Here is a 13,176-nt window from a genome sequence, read left to right on the forward strand (position 1 = left end):
ACGAAATTGTTGAAGGAGTTCTAGGGTATTCTTGACCGTACTCCCACCTCATAACGCTGACACCACCGGAATATTATGCACCACGTGAGACGCAGCTCTCCGTACACGTTTTTCATGTTGCGATAGCCGACTGCGGTGGCCGAGCGGTTCTTGGCACTTCCGTCCGGAACAGCGTGACTGCTACGGTCGCAGATTCGAATCCTGCCTCGGGCATGGATGTGTGTGATGTCCTTAGGTTAGTTAGGTTTAAGTAGTTCTAAGTTCTAGGGGACTGATGACCTCAGACGTTAAGTCCCATAGTGCTCAGAGCCACTTTTTAACCATGTTGTGATAAATTTGTGGAGTATGCTCCCCGTTCTGCTCACATAAATTGGGTAACCGTTCTTTTTGCTAATTGGGAAGAATCTGTCATGCAGCGGACTACGGGAACAGCTCTCCAGAAATCGGGGAATTGCTGCGAAGTTGCTCTCCCCGCTTGTGCAACTGGGAATGCCACCACAACATATCACAGTAAACACAGTCACCTGCTGGGATGATATACAGAGCCCCTACAGCAAAGGTCTCCTTTAGATTTGGCCATGCCTTACACTATCTGATGAGAGCAAATACCAAGGTTTTATTGCTTTGATGAAGGGCTGTAGTACAGGGTGCAGAAGAACTAGATGATTACTATGTCAGAGCAGTCGAATTGATCAAAATTTCGAAGATAACCATAGATCGGAAATGCACCGTTGTGGAGGTACGGCCTTTAAACGACAGCCAATCCGAGACGAGCACCCAGAAGTTTTCCCAGTAAGCGAACAAGTTTGTGTGTGTTGCAAAAAATGGTTCAAATGGCTCTGAGCACTATGGGACTTAACATCTGAGGTCATCAGTCCCCTAGAACGTAGAACTACTTAAACCTAACTAACCTAAGGACATCACACACATCCATGCCAGACTGAAGCGCCTAGAACCGCTCGGTCACACAGGCTGGCTGTGTGTTGCAGTGCTGTTTGATTGCTGCTGCTGCTTTCGCATTACGGAACCTCTATCGTAGTTGTTTCAAAAGACAAGGTATACTCAGTACACATGATAGAAAATTTGCATCCAACGTAACCAGCCATGGATATGAATTTAAAATTTGCCTAGTTTGATTGTTCAGCTGAAACCAAAATGCTCAGCTAATATAATTAATAATTGCGCTCTTTCGCGTAACAGGTATTAGCTGGGGCAAGTTGGTTTAAACGCACACAATTCCTTGTGCTCGTCACTGACTGTCATTTTATTCCTGTGGTTACGCAGCTGTACATTCACGACCTATGGTGTAATATTTATTGCCGGCTTTATGTCATTCATAATAGACTATAGTGAGAAAATAGCTTTCACTATACACGCAATAACAAATTCGTGTTCAATGTTCAACGCACACCATAAAGGGATCATACAGGTGAGTACATAATATGCTGACACTTGTTATTGCACATTTCCTAGTATTTGCCTTGTTTCATATTCACCACTAGCGTGCAGCCTTGAGATTATTTGCCTGTACGTCGGAAAAATATTTTCCTAAATAGATCTTTCCGTATATGAACTGCGTTTTCTGAGTATACTATGAGTGAATCAAAGACCACTTTTTTTATCTCCAGATGAGCTTATAAAGTTTTTCCACTTCATATCCACACACTGTTTTTCCTAAGTATTGTAAATTGTTGCAAATAATTAAGCGTGTAGGCCTAAGGTCAAGTATATCAGTGTTTCGTGAAGTGCACAACTTCACATCTCCGCCTTCTAAGAGATAATTTATAATTTTTGCGCCAGGATGATATGGAATGGATCTATAAAGGAACTCTACAGCACAACCTTTCTATTGCTCAGAACGCTGGTACTTGCCTACAAGTTTACGTCCACATACTTAACTGGAAGAATGCAGAAAGTTGAAATAAGTGGTTCATGTAATGTTAAAACAACAGCTGATTCCTCAAACTGGGGGGGGGGGGGGGGCTATCAAATACAGGGTTCCACAGGGTTCGGTCTTAGGTCCTTTACTGTTCTTGATATATATTAATGACTTACCATTCCACATTGATGAAGATGCAAAGTTAGTTCTTTTTGCTGATGATACAAGTATAGTAATAACATCCAAAAACCAAGAACTAAGTGATGTAATTGTAAATGATGTTTTTCACAAAATTATTTAGTGGTTCTCAGCAAACGGACTCTCTTTAAATTTTGATAAAAAACAGTATATACAGTTCTGTACAGTAAATGGCACAACTCCAGTAATAAATATAGACTTTGAACAGAAGTCTGTAGCTAAGGTAGAATTTTCAAAATTTTTAGGTGTGTCCATTGATGAGAGATTAAACTGGAAGCAACACACTGATGGTCTGCTGAAACGTCTGAGTTCAGCTACGTATGCTATTAGGGTTATTGCAAATTTTGGTGATAAGAATCTCAGTAAATTAGCTTACTATGCCTACTTTCATTCACTGCTTTCGTATGGCATCATATTCTGGGGTAATTCATCGTTGAGTAGAAAAGTATTCATTGCTCAAAAACGTGTAATCAGAATAATTGCTGGAGCCCACCCACGGTCATCCTGCAGACATCTATTTAAGGACCTAGGGATTCTCACAGTAACCTCACAGTATATATATTCACTTATGAAATTTGTTGTTAATAATCCAACCCAGTTCAAAAGTAATAGCAGTGTGCATAGCTACAACACCAGGAGAAAGGATGATCTTCACTATGCAGGGTTAAATCTGACTTTGGCACAGAAAAGGGTAAATTATGCTGCCACAAAAGTCTTTGGTCACCTACCAAACAGCATCAAAAGCCTGACAGATAGCTAACTAACATTTAAAAATAAATTAAAAGAATTTCTAGATGACAACTCCTTCTACTCATTGGCTGAATTTTTAGATATAAATTAAGGGAAAAAAACTTAAACATTAGTGTCATGCAATATTTTGTGTAATGTAATATCTTGTACAGACATCTTTTATTAACCTGACACGTTCCACATCATTACGAAGTGTCGTATTCATGCTCTATGGTACAAGTATTAATCTAATCTAAACAGGCAAGGTATCTGCGCGTCAAGCTGCATCCAGAAATAATTGTATCTTGATGTTCCCGGGTCACTAAAGACAGAGAGTGCGCCCGTATCATGAAAGATTGCAGAAACAAGATCATAATAATATGACATTGTGGGTGGAAAGATGACTTGTTCAGAATGTAGTTGAATGAGAAGCGGTGTTAGGCTGAGTGTGATGTCCAGGAGACAGCGGCTGGCGCACGCACCTGGCCACGTCCGAGTCCGTGTCACGCGGAGAACAATGGCGCTCGCACGGCGCACTTGAATGAGCAGACCGTTTCTGCAACTACGCTCATTGTGCTCGCGGCGGCTAACCAGGAAGCTGCCTAAACGATAATTATACGACTTTCTCCTCAATAACGCTTCAAAGGTCTGAATTACGTAGGGAGTACAACTTTAAAGAAATCACAGAAAATGGAACCTCAGAATTTCAATTTTTTAAAAAGATGTACGAGTTCTAGACAAACCAGTCTTAAGCAGAGTTACTGATGTAGGTGACACATGACTCAGGTCATACTGAACAAAGATAATATAGAAGCTAGTGCTATGTTCTAAAGGGGAGAGGGGATATTCTTCTGACTAGGGAAAAATCATTATTCACTTTCTCAGGTCTGCATACGAGGGGCGTATGAAAAGTCCGTGCAAAGTCCAAGAGATGGCACCACCGGTGCGTATCGAGGTCATATTTAGTTAGTAGCATCTTTGGAAAGAACGCACACCAAGTTTCATCCATATTGGTGTATTTCTTTGTGTTTGGCATTCGTGTGAATCAAGGAAGTAAAGTGATTGTCAAAAAATGGACGAAAAAGAATCTCGTGTGGTGATTAAACATTACTTTATGAAAGGCAAAACGCCTCAGGAGACTAAAGAGAAGCTTTATAAACATTAAGGTGACTCTGCACCTTCGATTAGAACAGTTTATAAGTGGTTTCAAAATTTTTGTAGTGGCCATAAGGGCACAAGTGATGCTGAACTTTCTGGACGCCCTGTGGAGGTTACGACTCCAGAAATCAGTGATAAAATCCATGATATGGTGATGGATGACAGGAGAGTTAAGGTGCGTGAGATTGCTAGTGTTGTGGGCATCTCGAATGAGCGGGTACATAATATTTTGCATAAATATTTGGACATGAGAAAGCTATCCGCAACATGGGTTCCGAGACTGCTCACGCTTGACCAAAAACGGAATCGAGTGAAGTGTTGCAAGGATGGTTTGTAGCTGTTCAGGAAGAATCCGCAGGACTTTAAGCGTCGTTTCGTCACTGTGGATGAAACATGGATACATTACAACACTCCTGAGATCAAACAACAATCTAAACAATGGGTTACCAATGGAGAATCTGCACCAAAATAGGCGAAGACCATTCCTTCGGTCGGAAAGGTTATGGCGACTGTCTTTTGGGATTCGCAAGGGATAATCTTCATAGAGCATCTGGAAAAGGGCAAAACTATTAAAGGTGAATATTATTCATCGTTATTGGGCCTGTCGCTGTGGCCGAGCGGTTCTAGGCGCTCCAGTTTGGAACCGCGCTGCTGCTACGGTCGCAGGTTCGAATCCTGCCTCGGGCATGGATGTGTGTGATGCAGTTAGATTAGTTAGTTTTAGGTAGTTCTAAGTCTAGGCGACTGATGACCTCAGATGTTAAATTCCATAGTACTTAGAGAGAGCCATCGTTATTGGACCGTTTGAAAACCGAGCGATTGGACCGCAAAAAAGTCTTTTTCCATCACGACAGTGCACCAGCACACACCTCAGCAGTTGTGGTCGCAAAATTAATGGAAATAGGATTCCAACGAGTTTCACATCCCCCCTATTCTCCAGACTTGGTTCCCACGGACTACTATTTGTTCCCCAATTTAAAGAAAGATTTTATTGCAGCAACTAATAGCTATTTTGCAGACTTCGACAATTCCTATTGTTCGGAAGGGATTAACAAATTGAAACAGCGTTGGACTAAGTGTAGAAGTCTAAAAGGAGACTACGTCGAAAAATAAAATAAAGGTTTACCCCAAACAATGAAGCAGTTTCAGTTTTTGTACGAACTTTTCAAACGACCCTCGTATAAGTAAATGACCAGACATTCAATATACACAACTCTGGATTAATTATGTTTGCACAGGACTAGAACATCTACATTAGGCCCATTAGAAAAAAACTACAGAGGAAATTGTAGATAACACTTTCAGTAATTCTTTCTGCAATGGTATCTATTTTCCTCCAAAATTTACCATTCTGTTTATCACACCAAGTGTACAAAACCATTGATCAGTTCACACCGTGGATAAGAGCTAATACGTAAGGCAGCAATTTTCATAAGTGTTAAGCATTGAGACTTCACAGGGTGAGTCAACAAGGACTTTAAAACTTTGGAATGATACACAAATTTATTGAGATAAGTTACAGAATCGGCATATGTGTCATTTTGTGCTAAACAACGTCAAGTTTGATTCACGTAATGCATCAGTACCCCATTCCGCCACCATGAGCACCAGCGTAGTGCACACTTTCTAATAATCTAATTCCACAGATCGATTAGGATGACCGAGATGGGATGGTTTACTACCAGCAAGACGGTGCACCACCTCATTTCCTCAGGGGTGTTCGCAATTCCCTCGACAATCGCTTCCCAGGTCGGTGAATTGGCTGTAAAGGGCCAATCGCACGGCCACCTCGCTCCCCAGACTTGGTACCACTGGATTTCTTTCTCTGGAGTTTCATTAAAGGACATGTGTACGTTCGTCCCCCCCCCCCCTCCCCACCAAACAATTTAGACGATCTCAAAAATCGAATCTGCGCTGCCTTTGCGCAAGTTACGCCTGACGTTATGAACGAGTGTGGGAAGAAATTGATTACCGGTGAGATGATTGTCGCGTCACAAGTGGTAGTTACATCTAATCAAAATGACGCTGGACACTTTTATGTGAAACTTGATGTAGTTTGCTACATAAGGACACATATACCGATTCTATAAGTTATCTCAATAAATTTCTCTATCATTACAGAGTTTTAAAGTCCTTTTTGACTCGTCCAGTACTTTGCTGTAACACCCATGTAAGAGCTTCGTACAACCACTCGGTACAGTCGTTCCGGGACTTCGTGCCTCTGCAAGTTCTGAGAAAAACAAAACGTCAAATTAACGTACTGCTTTTATTTTCATTCGGTTATGATATATAGTTATATTCGCAGGTAACTTATCTTTAAGAAAAAACGTTTCGATTGCGAACAAGAGGGGAACGACAATAGCACACGGTTCTCACTCCCGATGGACCTGTAGAAAACTGTTTTAGAAGTTTAACTTGTTAGCAGCGTCATTATGAAATGAAATTGTTGGGGATTAACATTAGAGTTCTTAAAGAATAACGAGAGCCATAATTCCAACATAAAAAAAGAAATCACATTTGTTATTCTGCATTAAAACTAACTCAGAAAGGGGTTAATAACGCTTCTCCCAAAATCTTTGATTATATGTGTAATAACATTAAATTCCTGACAGTTAGCACAACTAAATTTAACTAAAATAGTTCATTTTGGGCAACTCCTATTTCATTCAACAATTTTAATTTAAAAATTAGTAGCCTATAAATGCGAAGGGATTACTTACATAATTCCGTTATTGCGCTAAATATTGAACTGTTATGAAAACTCATCTGGTTAACGTGCAGCCAGTTTAAACACAAATTAATTTTAACCGTTACACTAACTCTTCCCACGATGTTACCTATATCATTGAAATGACGATGAAATCCGCTATTAACCAAAATGGCTGCTAGAAATCATACGAAAATTTTCCAAAAGTAGTAGTACAACCAATCGGGAATGTAATTCGCTAGCATTGCAAGGAATGTTTCTGGTGTTATACTACATATACACTACAGGTGTAAGTTTTGGATATTATCTCGTTATCGTCGCCTACGTTCTCATTAATGTCTACATGTTTTCGGCTATTTGGAGCTTAAGAACAACCAACAAAAAATTTCTGCTCTACTTCTATTGGTACTAAGGATTTCAAATTTACTCTGTGTGATAATTATTGGCTCTCAGTTGAAATAAAAACTAAAAAATGTATTTCTTGTTGATCTACAGGTACTATGTCTTAACAAAGATTTCATAATCTTTTCAGGGCATTAATGCATGAATATTGCCCAGCTGATAGCCACGTTTCAACGTAAGCGTAATTTGCAGAATTAAGGTTACTCTTCCAAAATTGGTGTAAAGAGTTTCCTACTATAAGAATTCATTTCGTTGCGTTATGGAACTTCCTACCTCCCACCTCCCCCCTTTTATATTTGCGATACGTTTCGGCCATTAGATTCCGACATACGACAGGTAGAGCATTTACTTTCATTTCAAACGAGAAGTAAACGTGTGATTGTAAGCAAATTTTCTTTAGCTAATGGCGACAATCACATGTTTTTGGACAATCGTCACTGCGTAGCGGAAATAAAATGTTTTGGTTGGTTGACTCGGGGGAGAGGACCAAACAGCAAGGTCATCGCTCTCATTAGGGAAGGATGTGGAAGGAAGTCGGTCGTGCCCTTTGAAAGGAACCTTCCGGCATTTGCCTGAAACTATTTAGGAAAATCAAGGAAACCCTAAATCAGGATGGCTGGACGCGGGTTTGAACCGTCATCCTATCGAATGGGGAGATAAATATAATTAACTTTTAATTAGTATACCATCCTAGAAGGAGTCTGTGCCAAGCTCCTAGTATGATTTTCACCACATGAATCTTACCATTCCTAATCAAAAATGCTGCACACATTTCGTTTATTCACTACATATGTAGACTAGAACTAACCGCTAACAAATATAACACGTCTCCCCTACCGATTTCATCTGTAACATCAAAACAGAACATGTATATTTTGTAAGGTAATTATAAGTAAATGTGAACACTATTCACTGACCTGCCAGGAGACTCCAAGGTAGGAACAGCCTGGTTGTCATTCTGCTGGGTGTTCTGCAACAAAACCAAGAATACTTAATTTAATAATAAACACAATACAACTTCGTTGCAAACAAAATATTTCTTAAAGAGTGAAGAAGTGAATGAACATGCGTTGTAAAGCCGACAGTGTACAATTTTTGCAGCCGAAGTGATGGGAATACCGATCTAGCATCAACGAGAAAGGAAGCTGTCAGATATTTACACTGAAGAGCCAAAGAAAATGGTACACCTGCCTAATATCGTGTAGGGCCCCGGCAACACTTAGAAGTGCCGCAACACGACGTAGAATGGACTCGACTATCTGAAGCAGTGCTGGAGAAAACTGACACCATGAATCCTGCAGGGCTACCCATAACTCCGTATGAATACGAGGGGGTGGAGATTTCTTCTGAACAGCACGTTGCAGGGCATCTCATATATGCTCAGTAAGTTTCAAGTCTGGGGAGTTTGGTGGCCAGCGGAAGAAGTGTTTCAACTCAGAAGAGTGTTCCCGGAGCCACTCTGTAGCAATTCTGGACGTGTAATGTGTCGCTTTGTTCTGATGGAATTGCCCAAGTCCGTCGGAATTCACAACGGATATGAACGGATGCTGGTGATCAGACAGGAAGCTTATGTACGTGTCAACTGTCAGAGTCGTGTCTAGACGTACCGTCACAACTGCACACGCCCCACACCATTACAGAGACTCCGCCAGCTTGAACAGTTCCCTGTTGACATGTAAAGTCCATGGATTCATGAGGTTCTCTCCATACCCGTACACGTCCATCCGCTCGATAGAATATGAAAGGAGTCTCGTCCGACCAGGCAACATGTTTCAGTCATCAAAATCCAATGTCGGTGTTGTCGGGCCCAGGCGAGGCGTAAACTTATTAGAGGACATTAATATGGGGTATGTGCACCCTTCGCATCTGTGACAGTTTGAACTGGGCTGGGGGCACTTTTAGTTAAAATGGCTCTGAGCACTATGGGACTTAACATCTGAGGTTATCAGTCCTTTAGACTTAAACCTAACTAACCTATGGACATCACACACATCCATGCCCGAGCCAGGATTCGAACCTGCGACGGTAACAGAAGCGCGGTTCCGGACTGAAGCGCCTAGAACCGCTCGGCCACAGTGACCGGCACACTTTCAGTGAGGTGGCTGAATGTCTCTACAGGAACGACAGCCTCCAACCAGAGACCGTAGTGATGTTGCAAGCTGGGGTTGGGAGCAAAGTCGATGTTCTGACTCCTACCAAAGGCGTTCCATTGGGTTCCAGTCGGAAGTCTGGATATGCCAGACCGTTTCAGGGTTTTTATTGCCCACTTAATGACACGTTGCTAATACAAACAATCGTCGTCTCTGAACTTTTCCCCTGCTGCACGCATAAAAAATCCTGTAACATATTTTCATATCGTTCGCATTTAGTGTTTTCTTTTCTGAAATCAAGAGGCTATGACCTAACCACGAAAAACATCTCCATACTGAAACGTCGCTTCCTCCTTAAGCCACTGTTGACACTACACATGATGGCAGGTAAGGTTTTCCAGGCATTCGCCAAACCCAAACACTTCCATCGGATTGCTACACGGTGTAGCGTGATTCATTGCTCCAAATCACTCGTTTCCAATCATTCACTGTCCAGTGATGTCATTCATTAACTCAGAACTGACTGCAGAAATGTGTGGCCTATGTGGAGCCGCTCGACCATTGCGACACATGGTTTTAACTTCGTACGCACAGGCATCGCTCTAGCTGGACGGCTGGTAGTAGCACTTTGGAACTCACAAGTGATTCCTTCCGCTTATTTCATCCAATTTTTTAAAACCATCCCCAAGATACTTGACGGTCCCTATCCGTCTGTACATGAGGTCTGCCTGATCCCGGTTTGTCTGTAGTCGTTCCTTCGTGTTTCCACTTCACAACAAAATCATAAACAGTCGATTTGGGTGAATATAGAAGGGCTGTAATATCCAAGATGGATTTGTTAGACAGGTGACACCCAATGACTAGTCCACGTTCGAAGTCACTGAGCTCTCCCGATCCGTAACCCTGTTACTGTTTCTCTACCGACAACAAAGTATTCCCCGCCTCCTTTTATACTGCCTCTTGTAACATCTGGTGGCCAATTCCGCATTAGATAGGGTACCCGGTTACTTTTGATCCGATAGTGTAGATAGTATGGACAATCATAAATTCAGCAAGACTCACCCAAAAATTCTTAATTGTCTTGTGCAAGTACACCTACTACTGTTGTCATGCAGCGTTCAGCTTACGTTTTGAAAGCCTGAACTTTAAAGGGAGCATTCTATTACAGCAATACGGAGTGGTTGAAGCACTGAACTCACACTCCAGATTTGCTTTGCCTTTCGCAAAGCATTTCATACTAATACCAGGATGGAATTTTTTGACAACGTCACGACCAATTTCTAGTCTTTTCTTGATCAGCCAAAGTTTTTGTTTCGTCTCTAATAACTTCGCTGTCGACGGGACATTAAGCCCTAATACCCCATTCTGTACAGACAAAGAGCGCTGTAGTTCTTGAGGATTCTTGCGCCGTCATGGAGATGAGTTACAGTCAACCTCTGACACTAATTCCTGCATGCCACATCTCCTTCGTTTTGCTCTTTTAGGCACTAAGCTATTTACGTGAAAGGTATGAGTGGAGTCCGAGGTGTGGGGAAAATGAATACTGAGTTACGTTTGAGAAAGTAACAGATGCTCAGGAAATTCATATCTTGAAAGAAGCAGTTTTTTCTGCATAATGCTATTTTTTATTTCAAATAAACCCTTTATTTCAACATCTACTGCCGACAATTGCATGTTGTACCTTCCAAGCTGCTATGTGAATCATGATGAGATGTAAGCGTATGGTGTAACTTTGTGTGTCGCTTTTCTTTGTAATGTCTAAGGGTATGAAATTAGCTAACAACAAATGAACTGAAATAAAGTGCTTGTTTAAAACAATGCAACGTAACACAGGAAAATGAATTATTTCAAGAAATCCATAGGGGCTGTGTATCTAAGTATAAGAAAGAATACTGACAGTCATATCAATGAATGACAATTCGGAATCTGACCGTCGGCAAAGTTTTTTTTTTTTCTTTTTCTCTCAAACTATCTAGAAAGAGGTATACGAAGGTGGAACAGCAAACATGTCAGTTTTGCAGTGGACATCTGGAGGTTGCCTCAAATGGCTGTGAGCCCTATGGGACTTAACATCATCTGGAGGTTGGTTTGACTGCTTTCTGCTGGGGCATCCCATGAGAAGGTGCTCGTGTAGAAAATCTTTGGGCGTTATAACCCAATTCACTTTGGTAAAATAAGCCTCAATAACGATTAAGTGTCTTTTTCTTGTAGCTTACCGTATGTTTGAGCGTCATAGGACAGTTTGCTTTGTATCGTGACTATGTTCGTACTAAAAGATGTGAGTAAGGTATGATTAGATTTTCTTGGTCCCAGTTATAGGCGCTACAGTCTGGTACCGCGCGATCGCTACGGTCGCAGGTTCGAATCCTGCCTCGCGCATGGATGTGTGTAATGTCCTTAGGTTAGTTAGGTTTAAGTAGTTCTAAGTTCTAGGGGACTGATGACCTCAGATGTTAAGTCCCATAGTGCTCAGAGCCATTTGAACCATTTTCTTGGTCACCTGGAATGCACGGATCCGAAATCCGTCAAGGGGTTTCAAAACACAAGAGTTTATAGTTTTACCGTTTAAACGTATATATAAACAGATAAATTAGAGCAAAATTATATGATAACAGAACAGGAGGAAGAAAATACGAAGATCTGTCCACCTTTTCTATAGTAACGGAAGTACAATATATATACTCGCATGCACATGTAATTATTTCCCACAAATTCCGTTTACAATTCAGTCCAAAATGTTTCACTCGAGAATAATGTTCGCATGTTTCAGAAACTAGGACTAGAGGTAACAAAGGATTTAGAGTGATCCGCATACTTCACTCCATCTTATCTTAATCAGTCACCCGTATTCTGCATTTCGATAAACAAAAGCAGCAGTGAGTACTGCATTGTCGATGAGGATGACTATGAATGTTAGGCCGCTTGGCCATGTCTAAAGGTACTATTATTTTGTTAAGGATATTTGAAGATAAAAGCATTTTCTTATTCAAAAGAAAGCTACAGTCATCTCTTCTGATTGTTTTAGGTAAACAGAGCCGTTACTGGTTTAAACACTGAAAAAATTTTATATTTGTGCAGCAGTTTCCAACCTTCACAACCAGAACGCAGTAGTTTGCAGTTAATAGTCATTGAGACTGTTGTCGAGACAACAGTTGGTAAGCTTAAATTTCATGTGCATTAGTTTGTTGAAATAGTACAAAGATGCTTCAGAGTGAGATTTCACATAGATGCATAGAGTGCCAAATCCTTTCGGCGATTGTATGTACACTTTACAATGACGGATTGTTTGCAGTAACGTGAAATCAAAAGGTCGACCGAGTGTAACCAAAGAAACGGTTGGGCGAATGTGAGGGAGTTTCATAAGTGTTAGTCGACATCAGTATTATTGCACGTGTGAGTGACGGCGCCTCGGTCTGCTTATCGAGAGTCGGCGCTTAATCGGGGCTGGTAGTACATACACAACTGACCGGGAAGCATTGACAGTACGATGCGTTTTTCTTAGTCACCACTGTACTTGTTTACTGTAACGTCATTGTTTCCGACTCGGCCAAGAGCAATAGTATACTGGTTGAGTAATACAGTGGTGGTAAGTTCCTACGGGACCAAACTGCCGAGGTCATCGGTCCCTAGGCTTACACACTATTTAACCTAACTTAAACTAAGTTAGGCTAAGGACAACCAACAGTTAAGTAGTACAGTACACCGGAGAAGTTGACCAACAGAGGAAGTAGATGGATGAATATTCCCCAACCGTATGTTTGATAGATGTTACGGAAACGACTGACACAGAAATATTACTACTTGCAGTTGCTACAAACACCTGAAATCCAAGGCGAAAGTGAGTAATTTTAAGACGGTTATATGAAAAGAAGCAAGAAAGATTAGGGTTTAGCATCCTGTTGGCAGCGAGGTCATTAGAGACGGAGCAATCGAGTGTTGGAGAAAGAAATCGGCCATGCACTTTCAGAGGAACCATCTGGACATTGGCCTTAACCGATTTAGGAAAATCTAAA

General features: G+C 41.2%; 1 protein-coding gene across 3 annotated transcripts in view; it reads right to left on the reverse strand.

The window, feature by feature from the left end:
• The window catches only part of LOC126471063 (proteoglycan 4-like), a 374,497-nt gene that overhangs the window by 259,173 nt on the left and 102,148 nt on the right, over positions 1 to 13,176 (reverse strand). For all 3 annotated transcript variants that reach the window (XM_050099130.1, XM_050099129.1, XM_050099128.1), the window contains exon 2: positions 7,991 to 8,043. In XM_050099130.1, coding sequence (XP_049955087.1) covers positions 7,991 to 8,030 — 40 coding nt within the window. In that variant the 5' untranslated portion in view covers positions 8,031 to 8,043. The remainder of the gene's footprint in view (positions 1 to 7,990; positions 8,044 to 13,176) is intronic.

This window comes from Schistocerca serialis, chromosome 3, assembly GCF_023864345.2.
Source record: "Schistocerca serialis cubense isolate TAMUIC-IGC-003099 chromosome 3, iqSchSeri2.2, whole genome shotgun sequence".
Taxonomy (NCBI): domain Eukaryota; kingdom Metazoa; phylum Arthropoda; class Insecta; order Orthoptera; family Acrididae; genus Schistocerca; species Schistocerca serialis.